Source organism: Sinocyclocheilus grahami, unplaced genomic scaffold (genome assembly GCF_001515645.1).
Source record: "Sinocyclocheilus grahami isolate Dianchi unplaced genomic scaffold, SAMN03320097.WGS_v1.1 scaffold47.1, whole genome shotgun sequence".
NCBI classification, from domain to species: domain Eukaryota; kingdom Metazoa; phylum Chordata; class Actinopteri; order Cypriniformes; family Cyprinidae; genus Sinocyclocheilus; species Sinocyclocheilus grahami.
In genome coordinates, this window is record NW_015505226.1 from 2,629,361 (window position 1) to 2,645,345 (window position 15,985).

The following is a 15,985-nucleotide window of genomic DNA, read 5'->3' on the forward strand; positions in this document are numbered from 1 at the left end:
CTCTAGAATCATCCAAACAAAACAAATCTTACAGGAGATCTATAGTTTTGTATACTTAGTTAAAAGTCCAAGCGGCAACTATAGTTGCCGCTGGGTAAATGACTTGTAAGTACATATCATGGGGAAATGGGGGTATACTGTGTTAATAGGTTAATAAATCAAGGTTATTGGTCTTGTTTAATGCTTTTTGCTTTCATAATATATATTTTCAAATAAATATATAAAACATAACTTAACCCTTTAACTGACATCTCTGCTGTACAGAACACCTTCATTTGATAGGAAATAAATCTGTCAAAAGGAGGAGATGAGAGAGCGATCTTTCCATAGCTCTACTGCCCCACCTCTTTGTCTGCTTTTGCCGTGGGGGGAGGGTGGGAATTTCCCGTTTTCATGGTACAGCAGCAGTTTACAAACTTCCGTCAGTCACACAAAAGGAAGAAAGGAAAGATAAAGAGCTAACGCATGGGATTAATTGCTGTAGATTATATTTTTCTCCCTTTTATGACATTATGTCTTGTAAGGGGCAAAATATTGAGGCCTCTTTATCCTGTTTGGATGCGTTTCATTCTAATTGGTCAAGGACCCTAATTCATTTTATGACTAGTAGCTTATGATTCCATTATAATGTTGAAATCCAGACAAGTAATGAGTTTACATTTACATTATTATATGAAATCACCTACTACAGTCAGCCATTGAATACTATGGGCCTAAAAAAAGCGTAATTTTCTTTCAGGTATACCTTTTTTATTATATACTGTAGATGTAATATTTTCTTCATTCTATTTATTTTTATTTATTTATTTTCATACGTCAACTTTTTGATACACAATACCCTGTTGGGGCAACTTAATGGCTGCACTTTGTTCTGCACTATGTTCCACCACTTTAGGACAAATGGATCTGTTGTGTTTTCATATTGAAGAGATTATAAGATAGATGCAACTTTTTGGGGGGTTTGCATCGAATGTTCTTCGACTTTTATGCATGATAAATTTGTTTATGACTAAAGATTGATCTTTTGAAAGCAGTTATTTTGAGTTAGATGCCAAAAGCTCTCCTCCTCCTTCAAATTTGACATTGAAGTGGTGTAGCCTATGTATTTGCCCACCGGCAACTATAGTTGCCGCACATTCAAATATGATTTTCAAGAAAAAAATGAAAAAAAAAAACCTGGGGAAAATAAATGCAGAACATGTTCACATAGGACACTATTAACATGACTATATGCATAAAATCATTCAGAAAATTTTGGGCACAAATGGGTTAAGTTATTTGTGTCATGAACTGTAACTGTAACTGATCACGTGACTCAGCACGCCCCTGTGTGATCACCAATCCACTCCATTCCCTTTACTCTACACATACAGTGATTGGCGTAGAACTGTAAACTATTCACTGTACATGAGAGCCGCTCACTCTTCTGTGATCTCGTGCGTCAGTCATATCCGGAGCACGCATGGCTTCACACAGGCAGAACGACAGCTCAGCCGGCTACCAGCCGCTCTTCAAATCATTCGCTACAGACGCGGTCCACGTCGGTTCAGAGCCGGAGCAGTGGAACTCCAGGGCCGTAGTGCCTCTTATTTCATTGTCTACAACCTTTAAACAACACGAACCGGGGAAACATGCGGTAAGTCATTGAGGTAAGGTTTTGACATTGAGAATATATTCATTGTAGTTTCGTGTTAGCACGACATTTGAGTATGTAGATTGTGAGTTGTTGTTATGAACGCAATCGGAGCGTGTAAGTTACCGATGGAGTGACAATAGAGCTCGCGACTGTTTCTGTAGCACTTCTCATGGATTTTAAATGGATTTGACGTGAAATGAACAGTAGCAGGATTTTTAGTGTGAAAGATTTTTTTATTATGAATGAATAAATATCAATTAATAAACCAATCGTAACTACATGAAAGACTTTTGAGTTAAATCTGTATAGGTGCATGGCACGGTGACTAAGCACAAAGCATCTCATATCCTGCTGAAAAACCTGCCTAAACTAGCTTACTGGTTTTAAATAGTCTACCAAGCTAGTTTGCTGGTTGGTTTTAGAGGGCATTTGGGCACTTTTCAGCCTGTCCAGACTGACCCGCAAACTATTTAGGCTGGCTTAAGTGTTTTTATGTAGAACCTGTCGAATTTGTTGGAAGATGTCAACCTCAAGCCAGGCCTATTTGTGTAATTCGGCGATTGAACTAAATTTACTTGACATGTAAGACAACACCACAGGTCGAGGTCAACCGTCAAGTAACGTTAGCCTACTTAATTATTGCGCTCAATTGCCCTGCTGAAAGAAGTGTAAGGTAACTTAAAGGATTAGTTCACTTCCAGAATGAAAATTCTGTCATCATTTACTCACCCTGCGCTTGTTCCAAACCTGTATGAGTTTCTTTCTTCTGTTGAACACAAAATAAGATATTTTGAAAAATGTTGGTATCCGAACAGTTGATGGGCTCCATTGACTTCCATAGTATTTTTTTCCTACTATGGAAGTCAACGGAGCCCATCAACTGAATACTATGGAAGTCAATGGAGCCCATCAACTGTTCCGATACCAACATTTTTCAAAATATATTTTTTCGTGTTCAACAGAAGAAATAAACTCATACAGGTTTGGAACAAGTGCAGGTTGAGTAAATTATTTTCATTCTGGAAGTTTTTGGCTATTTTAAGCTGGTCTTAGCTGAGTTAAAGTGGTCTCTCAACCCAAAATCCCTCTGGATCCAGTCAAAGGATAAGAATAGGATACCTTTTCAGAAGAGTGATTACATCAGCAAAGAATCTGCAAGTTGACTGAATATTTATTAACAACATGAGTCATGAGAACAGCCAGGTGGTTGAAGTAAAAGCATGTGCTCGTATGTTATCTGTGTCTCTTTGTAAAGGAGTTACATCACAAATCAACAGTATGTTTTTAACTTATGCCTAGTTCACACTACAGGATTTTAAGCCTGATGTGCAAGTTAACGAGCTCGCCGACAGGTCAGGCTGTGACCGGGGGAAAATCAGCGGGTGATCGGCGCTCGGCAAAGAGGCTCGCTGACGCGTCGCCGACACCTCAACAACAGCAAACAAATATCTAGCATGCCAAATATCTAGAAAGGTCGGCCGACTCGACATCACGTGGTGTCAGGTGTTGTGACGAGCTACAGCCAATGAGAGAGCAAGGCATGGGTTGTTGAGGTCACCGGAAGAAAAACAACAGCAGCAACATGGCTTAAAGAAAAGTTTGGACACAATAAATGGAGCAAAATTTTTCATTGATCAAACAGTTTGCATCGCTAATTTCTTCCCGACATCTATTGTCAAATAAACAACTCCTGTTTCATGGAGCCTGTGGTTTCCTCGCGCCATTCGCGTCAGCGAGCCTCTTTGCCGAGCGCCGATCACCCGCTGATTTTCCCCCGGTCACAGCCTGACCTGTCGGCGAGCTCGTTAACTTGCACATCAGGCTTAAAATCCTGTAGTGTGAACTAGGCATAAGTTAAAAACATACTGTTGATTTGTGATGTAACTCCTTTACAAAGAGACACAGATAACATACGAGCACATGCTTTTACTTCAACCACCTGGCTGTTCTCATGACTCATGTTGTTAATAAATATTCAGTCAACTTGCAGATTCTTTGCTGATGTAATCACTCTTCTGAAAAGGTATCCTATTCTTATCCTTTGACTGGATCCAGAGGGATTTTGGGTTGAGAGACCACTTTAACTCAGCTAAGACCAGCTTAAAATAGCCAAAAACTTCCAGAATGAAAATAATTTACTCAACCTGCACTTGTTCCAAACCTGTATGAGTTTATTTCTTCTGTTGAACACGAAAAAATATATTTTGAAAAATGTTGGTATCGGAACAGTTGATGGGCTCCATTGACTTCCATAGTATTCAGTTGATGGGCTCCGTTGACTTCCATAGTAGGAAAAAAATACTATGGAAGTCAATGGAGCCCATCAACTGTTCCGATACCAACATTTTTCAAAATATATTTTTTCGTGTTCAACAGAAGAAATAAACTCATACAGGTTTGGAACAAGTGCAGGTTGAGTAAATTATTTTCATTCTGGAAGTTTTTGGCTATTTTAAGCTGGTCTTAGCTGAGTTAAAGTGGTCTCTCAACCCAAAATCCCTCTGGATCCAGTCAAAGGATAAGAATAGGATACCTTTTCAGAAGAGTGATTACATCAGCAAAGAATCTGCAAGTTGACTGAATATTTATTAACAACATGAGTCATGAGAACAGCCAGGTGGTTGAAGTAAAAGCATGTGCTCGTATGTTATCTGTGTCTCTTTGTAAAGGAGTTACATCACAAATCAACAGTATGTTTTTAACTTATGCCTAGTTCACACTACAGGATTTTAAGCCTGATGTGCAAGTTAACGAGCTCGCCGACAGGTCAGGCTGTGACCGGGGGAAAATCAGCGGGTGATCGGCGCTCGGCAAAGAGGCTCGCTGACGCGTCGCCGACACCTCAACAACAGCAAACAAATATCTAGCATGCCAAATATCTAGAAAGGTCGGCCGACTCGACATCACGTGGTGTCAGGTGTTGTGACGAGCTACAGCCAATGAGAGAGCAAGGCATGGGTTGTTGAGGTCACCGGAAGAAAAACAACAGCAGCAACATGGCTTAAAGAAAAGTTTGGACACAATAAATGGAGCAAAATTTTTCATTGATCAAACAGTTTGCATCGCTAATTTCTTCCCGACATCTATTGTCAAATAAACAACTCCTGTTTCATGGAGCCTGTGGTTTCCTCGCGCCATTCCCGTTCCAATTCTCGCGTGTGTTTTCGTGACAAAACGGTTTGTAGAGTCGTTGGGTGACAGAGTTGTTGTCAGCTCGTGTAGTGTGTAACCCCTGGTTGCGGATCATTTACATAGTCACGTAGTGTGAACACCACAACGACTTAAAGACAGACAATCAAGTCATGCAGTCTGAACAGCACAGCGATCTGCTGACGTTTAAAGTTAGCCTTAAAGTGTGTTTTTTTTCCTCCTTATTGCTTATTGCTCATTCACAGATTTGACATTTTATTTGCACAATTCTAATTTATGTAAAGCATTTAGAATTTCAATTTTTTTCTAATATTTTATCTGCCAGGGTTTTGAGTACAGCAGGAGTGGAAATCCCACAAGAAACTGTCTTGAGAGAGCAGTTGCTGCTTTGGATGGTGCACAATACTGTGAGTACATCACCAACAAATTTGTATTATATGTTATATGACATTGCCATAAACCTAAAACTCTGTCTGCTAATAGGTATGGCTCTTGCCTCTGGATTGGCTGCAACTTTGACCATCACACATCTTTTTAAGGCTGGAGATGGAATTTTGAGCATGAATGATGTTTATGGGGGTGAGTTACTGCTTCTAAAAAATAATGATATGATAATTGGGCTTAAACGAAAAGAGAGTGAACAGCTGATATTTAGCTGAGAGTCTTACTATGTCTTACTATGTTTTTTCCACCAGGAACTAACCGGTATTTCAGAAAAATAGCTGCAGAAGTTGGCTTTGATGTCTCTTTTGCTGACCTCTCAAAGATAGAGGAGATAAAAGCAGCTCTAAAACCAAATACAAAGGTACATCTGGCAGAAAGCATTTGAAAAATTACTGTGGGAAAGTGGATGGATGAGTAATTAGCCTTGAGAAGTACCACTCTAACTAAAATGGCATACTAAATGTTCTAATTTCTACAGATGGTATGGATTGAAACGCCCACAAACCCTACAATGAAGGTTGTGGACATCCAGGGCTGTGCAGATATTGTCCATGAGCACAACAAGGACATAATTGTTGTTGTGGACAACACTTTCATGTCAGCCTACTTCCAGGTATGAACATTGACATTATTTTAATACATAACCCAGTGCTGCTGGTATTTGATGTATAAATATAATGTGAGAACAAAAAGTAACATTACCATGTCCATAGAGCAAAGCCCTAATGTTTCAGACTATGCTACTAATTAAAAATTGAGCTAACAAAGTTAAAAGCACATTGAGTACAGATGAGGTGTATCATAAAATTCCAGTGCAGGGATAGATTTAAATATTATTTATTTACATATTTTCCTGGAACAGCGCCCCCTTGCACTTGGAGCAGACCTCTGCATGTACTCTGCAACAAAATACATGAACGGTAAAAACAAATAATAAAATCAGGTTAGCCTTTTATATAACTGAAAGTTTGTTGTTCAAAGTTAAAATTATCCATGTAATTCCAGGTCACAGTGATGTTGTGATGGGACTGATTTCTCTCAACCGTGATGATCTCTATGAACGACTGAAGTTTTTGCAGAATGGTAATCTAAACGAAGCCTTTAAGATTTAAGTATGAAAATCTGGCTGATAACATCCTTATAACATCCTGTATGCAAACAGCTCCTCTCTTTATTTTCTTCTCTTTATATTTTTAGATAATCACAAGGCCAAAGAATCATAGGCCTATGAGCTTATCACTTAAGAGTGTTAAAGGTTCAGCTCAATGTTATAATGTACATAAATATGCAGAAGATGTGTTTTAACATGCCCAAGAGAAGCACCAGGTGCAATCTTAAGCCTATGAGCTTATCACTTAAGGGTGTTAAAGGTCCAGCTCAATGTTATAATGTACTTAAATATGCAGAAGATGTGTTTTAACATGCCCAAGAGAAGCACCAGGTGCAATCTTCAGATATAACTTTGTGAACAAGGAATTCTAGCAAGAATGAAGTTCTTTCATCTAAACTATTGGGAATCTTTTGTAAGGGACAAGAAAAATGTCCTTCATTCACTTGAAAGGAAAGTTACTTGTCTTCAGGTCAAAGTAATATCCTATATTAATATCTGCTGGCAATATTTCCCTTTTGTTACTACATGTATTCACATTGCTAAGCAGTTATGTAAAAAAGAGAGAAATGTTCCCTTCCCTCTTGATTTCGAAGTACATAGCTCAGAAGAAGTGTCATGAAATATTATTGCAATAACCTTTATTTTAATGTGATCTTTATTAAAATGGTTTAATTGCTGTTCGTGTAATTTGTGCAAGTTATAATTTTATCAACTTCATCCCATACCTCCCACCTGTCACATTGTTGCAGTCTTGATGTGATGATTAAATCTCGTGCTTTCTGTTAGATTCTTATTGCAACACATTGCAGATTTATCCTTGACTGTAACAATAAAAATGAGTCAACTGCATAGCAGAAGTAGAACTTGTAATGTTTGGTTTGATTTAATCTCTCTTCCTCCCCATTTACTTCAGGTCTTGGGGCTGTGCCTTCTCCATTTGACTGTTATATGTGCAATCGGGGTCTGAAGACTCTCCACCTGAGAATGAAGCAGCACTTTAAGAACGCAATGGCCGCGGCACAGTTTCTGGAGGCCGATCCAAGAGTGGACAGAGTCATCTTCCCAGGTGTCTATAATATTATTGTCACACATATAATAAGTGTATGTTGGGTGATTTTGACATGTAGGTAAATTCTCAAATAACCCATCTGAATATACAAATTCGATAATAATACTGTATTGGTGTGATTTTGTGAATTTATATATAGTACCGAACAAGTTTAGGGTTGGTAATATTTCTTTAAAGTTTTAGAAATGCATTTTTTCTGACAATGTAAAATTATTTACTGTCACTTTTGATTAGGCTAAAGTGTCCTTGCTGAATAAAAGTTCAAACATTTTTAAAATTTATTTAAAAGAAAAATTCTTACTTATCCCAAACTTTTGTTTAGGACTGTAGGTGCTTCATTTGTATAAAACCACCAATGGGCAGCCTTGAACTGTGTTGTTCAAAATTAATTAAATATTCCAGTCAGACTTGATTGACTCATGATCACCTCTTTTCCTTCAGGTCTTCCATCCCACCCTCAGCATGAACTGACAAAGAGACAGTGCACAGGCTGTCCTGGGATGATCACTTTCTACATCAAAGGAAAACTGGAGCACGCCTCAACTTTTCTCAGCAATCTAAAGGTTTTTTGAAGCTTCATGTTGTTTGAAAGTCTTTTACATCTTACATTTGTGAAGAAACTATATTGTGTTTTGCGTTTCAGTTGTTTGCACTTGCTGAAAGTCTTGGTGGTTATGAGAGTCTAGCAGAGCACCCGTAAGTACTGAGCACACTGCTATTCAAATCCACTGACTGTTCTGAGGGAAAATCTAATTTAAATCCAGAGCATACAGGGAAAAAAAAAACATTCATGTTCACTTTTTCATTTGTGGTTGTAATAAGTGTGCATGTATGTGTGAGCCCTAAAAATCTTAAAGGGGTCAAACTAACTGCGGTTTCTGAAACCACGCCTTCTTTCTTTGCGTGCACATTTGGGCGGCATTATGTAAATATTTCCACATAATGAGGTAGATATGTGGGGGCGTGTTAGAACGAGCCGTTTTAGGGGGGCATGGCAGAGTCTTAACTTTGATAAAGAATATCTCTTTGGTTTTGAGACTTTAGTCTTTGCAACTTCAGGGATCTTATTTATGCACAATCAGCTTGTAACACTCCAAAGAGAAAGGAAAACTTGAAATCGCATCATATGACCCCTTTAAAAGGTCTGAGAGGCTTATTTTAGATTGCCACAAGGGGGCGAGAGAGCTTTAATGTTGTTGTAAAAAAAATTGCAGAAACAACACTTTTGTTGTCTGAACAGTTTTCCTCATTGTTGAACATTATTTAGCAGGAACTAATAAAGGAATATTTCTTTAGGCTATAGTAGACAGCCTTCACTATAAAAATGAAGTTAAGGTTAATCACCAGATGACTTTTGAAACATTGTGACAGATTTATGGTTTACGAGTAATTCACTAAAATGGCAGTGATAACATCTGAATCTCTCCCTAAGTATTCTTGATATCATACATTGTCCAGTGTTACCATGATTTATCCTTGAAAATCAAATCAAAATCAATCAAAACCCTTTTTTGAGGGAACATTTCATCCACCTCCATTTCTCACAGTGCGGTTTTTTTTTCCAGAGCAAGTATGACTCATGCTTCAGTGTCTGAGGATGAGAGGAAAGAGCTGGGCATCAGTGATGTGCTCGTTCGTTTGTCTGTGGGTCTGGAGGATGAGGAAGATATTATTGCAGACCTAGACCAAGCCCTCGCTGCTGCAGTGAGTATTTCAGAAAACATCTTATCTGAAAATAAATGAATAAATACACACTCAAACATTCAGTGAAATTTTTACTTTTATTCAGCAAAGGAAGCATTCATTTGCTCAAATATTACAAAGGTTTTTATTTCAAATATATACTGTTCTTTTGAACGTTCTATGCATTAAAGAATCATAACAAATATGAATGAAGTTTGTAAATATAACAGTCTAGGCAAACACTTGTGTCACCAGCCCCAAGTAGATCTACAGATGGCCAGTGCATTATGTGTACATGACACTGATGTTATTATCTCCATGCTAAAGACATTATACGTAATCATGCGCATTTCTATTTGTAGAGCCTCATTTTAGGACCAAAGGTGCTTTCATGCATTTAATGGTGCATCCTTGTGTAAATTTATTTTATTCTCTGAAATATGGCTTTTTTTTAAGCTTGTGACAACACCGAGATCATTTCGGCCATAAAGTTCAGCGAGCCATCTCTGAGAGCGCAGGCCATTTCCCCTCTCTCTAAAGTGCACTGCAAAATAAGGTTCCAGGAAATAAAGACAAATCAGCTCAGGTCAGAGTCTGAGAATTATTCCCATAGAAACGTGTTTGTGGGGAGAAAGCTAGGGGTTTGTGGGTTGTGCGGTCTCTCGGGAAGCCTGTTCGCTCTATTGGAGTCTTTGAGCGTGGCATTGCTGCGGTGCAGACGTGTGAGCAGATGCTTTTTAGAAAGCAAAGGCGCGGCAGTGTAGTTTGATAAGATTTGTACATCGGTACACCATGCACCCCATTACTGTGTGAAGGTCTAGTGATCGTGTCTCAGAGGTGAGAGCCCTTTTCCTCTGTCAGCAATTTAATGCCAGCCCTAGTTCCATATCTGATCCCTTTATATGTCATGCTTTGCTGCTCATCTGAAGAGAATGGAAATTAAATCATGACTTGTATCCAATTGATATCCAATACCCCTCTGAGATCATTACAATAAGAGCTTTTGTGATTTGCGGTGTGCTTTAATTTAATGACATATGTTCTGAGGGGGTAAATTCCATTAGGTCCTGGCACGCAGTTTTCCTTTGAGAGTTATAGATCTTCAGTCTCCTCCATTCTTTCTGAAAACTGTAGGTTCATTATCTGCACTTTTGTGAGGTTAAGAACTGTCATTTAAAAAATAAATGGCTGAATATGCTAATGTTAACAGCATTTATTGAACCACTCTCTGTGGTGAGCCTCAAATTACTGCCTCTGTGGCTCGGTGCTGTTTCGGCCAGTTGGCAGAGACTGTGGGGTGCTAGCTAGTGAACTGAGGACAAACCTTATGGTGGTAAAAATTATATGATATATAGTATGTGTGTGTGTGTGTGTATGTATGTATGTATGTATGTATGTATGTATATATATATATATATATATATAGTTTAGTCATTAAACTCTAGATGTCGCAGGCTGATGGTTGTTAACGTAACTGATGATATTCCGAGAGTTAAACGACTTGACACAAGCTGATTGGTTCATGCTGCATATGCAGCCAATGAGCTTACTGCCTTGCATTTATATGGCTGGCTAGCATTCACTAGAGATTCCTGCAGCGCGCTTTCAGCGTTCCTCTGAAACCCACCACCTTCCCCAGCTTAAATGTAAGGGGGTCTGAATACTTTCCGTACCCACTGTATATATATAAACGTGTATTTCACACACAACTAATACTTTTATTCGGCAAGGATTCATTGATTTGATTAAAAGTGACAGAAAGGGCTTTTACATTGTTACATAATATTTTTGAACTTTCTATTTCAAAGAATCCTGAAAAATATGCATCATAGTTTCCACAAAAATATTAAGCTGCATAACTGTTTTCAGCATTGATTATAATAAATGTTTCTTGAGCACCAAATCAGCATATTAGAATGATTTCTGAAGGATCACGTGACTCTAAAAACCAGAGTAATGGCTGCTGAATTTTTTTTTTGCCATCACACAAACAAAACATTAAAGTAGAAAAATATATATATTTTAAATGGTTGATTTTAATGGAATGAAATATCACTATTATTAATTTACTGTATTTTTGGTCCAATAAATGCATCCTTGGTGAGACAACTTTAAAAAAATAAAAATAAACCCGACAAAAAAACTTACTGACCCCATACTTTTAACCATTAGTGTGTGTGTATAGTGTTTTTCATATTTATATTGCATACCTATATAAATCTTATTCAACCAAATATTAATTAGTTATATTAAAACCAATAAGTTTTTTTTCTGTTAAATTTTTGAATAATCTAGTGCTGTACAACCTGTTTTTTTTTTTAAACAGCATCCAAAAAAGTAAGAGGCTGATCAAGCTCAATCAAGGACAGTGGTGCCACATCTGGACGAGACAAGGACACTCTTTTGTGGCACATTTTAAATTTACCTAGTATATGACAGTTATGCTTGAAAAAAAATGGAATTGCATTTGTCAGGGAACAAATATCCTCAAGAAACTCATTAGCCATATTCGAAGTACAGGAGATTTGCTGCTTTTGTGTTTCTACTTTTTGTAATTATAGTTTGATGAGGTAGTTGGGTTCCAGTATTAAAACGTTTAATACAGGAAAAAGCCAGGACTGCAAGGGAAATCTGAAATCATACAAATTAAGATTTAAAAAAAATCTTTTGTAAGCACTGTGATTCAAGATAATTCAGCAAGAAGGACAAGCAGCACAAAAGACAAAGTTTACACAGTCTTTATTTTCTGCATCAAAGAACATGCTTAGTCACCTCATAGTGTTTTAAATCACTCTTCATTGATCAGTTTGTATTTGAAATACTAGATATTGGTTAGAGGCTTGAGCATTTTCAGGTGTAAAGGGATCATATCTGATCTTTGTCTGCGCTACCAGACCCATTAAAAGCCATTTGTAATCTCTGCCTGTTTTGTCTTCTTCCTGAACGTCTCTGATGGTGGTACACCATAACCAGTCACTTTGAAGTCAACAAGCACCACACATGTAATTGGAAGATGAATAGTAAAAGACATATCTAATGAGCTGATCTAACAACACCATCAATAATGCTACAAGGGCAGCTTGAACTGAGAAGTAATTATTTCTCCACAGCATTTATCAGGCTTGAATTGATTTCGGTGACATGATAATTACTGCTCTAGTCCTGACGAGGCAGATTTTTTTGTTTTTTAATTTCCTGAGCAATGTAAGACATTTAAGATATGCTGCAAGAAACTAAATAATGAAGAAAATTTTGTTAAAAAAAGTTTAATCAGGATGTCAAATATTTCTCGATTCCTGACAGCCCATTTTGCCTTTTTTATATGCAGAGTTTTACTGATAAATGACATTTCAGTGGAAGTTAATTCAAGCTTGTCAAGCATATCAATTTCTAACTGTTTATAACTGAACTGTTTTATGCAGAGTTTAACTGATAAATGACATTTCAGTGGAAGTTAATTCAAGCTTGTCAAGCATATCAATTTCTAACTGTTTATAACTGAACTGTTTTATGCAGAGTTTAACTGATAAATGACATTTCAGTGGAAGTTAATTCAAGCTTGTCAAGCATATCAATTACTTTTTGTTTGTCACTATATTTCAGTGTCTATTTTCCATCATCTTCCCACAAGGCATATTCTGTATCAAATGAAAAGCACTTTCGTTTGCAACCAACATTATTTGCTAACTCAAAGGATGTCCATTTAGCAAACTGTACACACAGGAAGCACAACACCATTAACCCAGGTATGCCTGCCCAGACCAATACAATTAGTGTGCCTCCTCTATTTTAAAACCCACGAGCCGCCACTGATGCCTGGAACCATTAACTACATGTTACTGTCCATATATCTCCAGTATAAAAGCCACTGACATTTTCATTTAAGCCAGACATACTGTATGCAAAATGTCAGGGATGTAAAGTTCGTTCGGTAATGTTTATAACTATATACTGTGTTGAAACCTTGTTCATGTTCATACAGTTTGGGAGCAGAATGTGCACGTATTACAGGCTAGTAATAGAATGAAGTGGAACAAGAGCAAAGCTGAAGCTGCACCTCTTATGTGACCCAATGTTATTTTCCTTCATCAAAATACATGTTTGATCTTTCCAGGGTCCTTTCAGGCTGTGTTTTCCAATTTTCACATATCTAAAAGAAAAGATATTGCTTGATTCGTGCCCACAAGCCTGTCGCAAAGATGATGGGCGATTATTAACAATGCCATGATTTTAGGATTAGTTTTCTATTAATATAAAATGCTGTTTAGAAAGATGGTTCATTTATGTAAATATTTTAGTCAGTTATTGGTTGCACAACTTTCACAGTAAGGTTGCTGGCAGCATCAAATCCTTCTAATGCTTCTCCTGACTAGAGATTATAAATTTAGCACACCTATTTCCTTTCCAGTTTCCAGTTTCTTGAATATATCTAATTTCAGAACTATTACTAGTAAGTGAACTAAAGACTGAAGTGGACAACAGCATAATTTGGTCTAAAATAATTACAGACCAATGTTAGCTGCCAATGGTCAACAACGGTCAGTTGTAGTCATACGTTTGTCATAAGGATTTAAAAAATTATATTTTGTTTTTAGTGTTGCCTTGAACAGAAGTTGACATAATAACTGATTTTACACACATGAAGTTAGAAAGTTTACATACACTTGATTCGTAATACTTACCACATTCATATCTGCCTCCATCCAATCAATGGATAGAATCAAGTCTAGATTTTTTTTTCTGTGTTCTGTTTAACTCAGAAGTGTCACAATTTCAAAGAAAAGAACTGTTGCTACTTCCATTACATTGCAAGAAAAGTCTGCTTAAAAGCTTACCTTTGAGAATTTGATCAAATGAAGGCTTTAACTATACGTATATCATAACTTGATAAATGACATTTCAGTGGAAGTTAATTCAAGCTTGTCAAGCATATCAATTACTTTTTGTTTGTCACTATATTTCAGTGTCTATTTTCCATCATCTTCCCACAAGGCATATTCTGTATCAAATGAAAAGCACTTTCGTTTGCAACCAACATTATTTGCTAACTCAAAGGATGTCCATTTAGCAAACTGTACACACAGGAAGCACAACACCATTAACCCAGGTATGCCTGCCCAGACCAATACAATTAGTGTGCCTCCTCTATTTTAAAACCCACGAGCCGCCACTGATGCCTGGAACCATTAACTACATGTTACTGTCCATATATCTCCAGTATAAAAGCCACTGACATTTTCATTTAAGCCAGACATACTGTATGCAAAATGTCAGGGATGTAAAGTTCGTTCGGTAATGTTTATAACTATATACTGTGTTGAAACCTTGTTCATGTTCATACAGTTTGGGAGCAGAATGTGCACGTATTACAGGCTAGTAATAGAATGAAGTGGAACAAGAGCAAAGCTGAAGCTGCACCTCTTATGTGACCCAATGTTATTTTCCTTCATCAAAATACATGTTTGATCTTTCCAGGGTCCTTTCAGGCTGTGTTTTCCAATTTTCACATATCTAAAAGAAAAGATATTGCTTGATTCGTGCCCACAAGCCTGTCGCAAAGATGATGGGCGATTATTAACAATGCCATGATTTTAGGATTAGTTTTCTATTAATATAAAATGCTGTTTAGAAAGATGGTTCATTTATGTAAATATTTTAGTCAGTTATTGGTTGCACAACTTTCACAGTAAGGTTGCTGGCAGCATCAAATCCTTCTAATGCTTCTCCTGACTAGAGATTATAAATTTAGCACACCTATTTCCTTTCCAGTTTCCAGTTTCTTGAATATATCTAATTTCAGAACTATTACTAGTAAGTGAACTAAAGACTGAAGTGGACAACAGCATAATTTGGTCTAAAATAATTACAGACCAATGTTAGCTGCCAATGGTAGCCACTATGCTAGCAACGGTCAGTTGTAGTCATACGTTTGTCATAAGGATTTAAAAAATTATATTTTGTTTTTAGTGTTGCCTTGAACAGAAGTTGACATAATAACTGATTTTACACACATGAAGTTAGAAAGTTTACATACACTTGATTCGTAATACTTACCACATTCATATCTGCCTCCATCCAATCAATGGATAGAATCAAGTCTAGATTTTTTTTTCTGTGTTCTGTTTAACTCAGAAGTGTCACAATTTCAAAGAAAAGAACTGTTGCTACTTCCATTACATTGCAAGAAAAGTCTGCTTAAAAGCTTACCTTTGAGAATTTGATCAAATGAAGGCTTTAACTATACGTATATCATAACTGTTGTGATTCTAAATAGCCATTTCATCCCCGGAGATTTATTGTGCTTTCATACCTTCTTTGATTTATAAAGTTTATTTTCACTTAAATCGATAATAACAGTTTCTTTCCATTAGTAGGTAGGCCTACAGGTACAAAAAAAAAGAAAAGTGACTATGGCTGGAATTATGCGTCATATTGGAAATTTTATGTGTGTAATTACTGGATGATGACACATTTCGTTCCTCAGAGTGTCTTTGTGAAGATGTGCCAGTTCATATGCAGCTCTGGCCCTGTAAGGTCATTCAGATAGATCGAGTGGAAAATTACTTTGTTAAACTTTGAGCCATCCATTTGGTTTAAGAAAGCAGTGGGATTTAGAGATGAGACATTTTCAAAATGTCTAAATGGTCAATGATTTTAATTATGGTCATGTAAGGAAAAAGGTATGATTTGTGAATGTTTTTTGTAGCAGGTTTAATCCCATGTAGTTTCACTGCTAAGCAGTTCATCTGTTTATTTTAAACGCACTGTATGAGTATTTTTTCTCTTTCCCTTAACCTTCTCTTCATGATCCATTACGGTGCACAGATAAACACAATGTAGCTATGAATAAGCTTGGTTCATTCTGATCACTTCTTAAAGATGCTATTTTTTT

The 15,985-nt window shown here is 37.0% G+C and overlaps 1 protein-coding gene across 1 annotated transcript; it reads left to right on the plus strand.

Moving 5' to 3' along the window:
* The first annotated feature begins 1,372 nt into the window (after positions 1 to 1,372).
* Positions 1,373 to 11,860, plus strand: LOC107582733 (cystathionine gamma-lyase-like). The gene is made up of 12 exons (XM_016268687.1): positions 1,373 to 1,636; positions 5,112 to 5,193; positions 5,270 to 5,365; positions 5,482 to 5,591; positions 5,709 to 5,843; positions 6,093 to 6,150; positions 6,236 to 6,313; positions 7,255 to 7,407; positions 7,852 to 7,973; positions 8,054 to 8,106; positions 8,976 to 9,114; positions 11,420 to 11,860. Exons 1-12 carry the CDS (start codon positions 1,463 to 1,465, stop codon positions 11,432 to 11,434), a joined length of 1,215 nt encoding a protein of 404 aa, XP_016124173.1. The 5' UTR covers positions 1,373 to 1,462; the 3' UTR covers positions 11,435 to 11,860.
* Positions 11,861 to 15,985: the final 4,125 nt, after the last annotated feature.

What these genes read in the sequence shown, in the direction of transcription:
- LOC107582733 (XM_016268687.1), top strand. Translation starts at nt 1,463, where the DNA reads ATGGCTTCACACAGGCAGAACGACAGCTCAGCCGGCTACCAGCCGCTC. An exon ending in CTTTTCTCAGCAATCTAAAG is followed by an intron (nt 7,974 to 8,053) that starts GTTTTTTGAAGC and finishes TTTGCGTTTCAG; the next exon opens with TTGTTTGCACTTGCTGAAAG. An exon ending in GAGAGTCTAGCAGAGCACCC is followed by an intron (nt 8,107 to 8,975) that starts GTAAGTACTGAG and finishes TTTTTTTTCCAG; the next exon opens with AGCAAGTATGACTCATGCTT.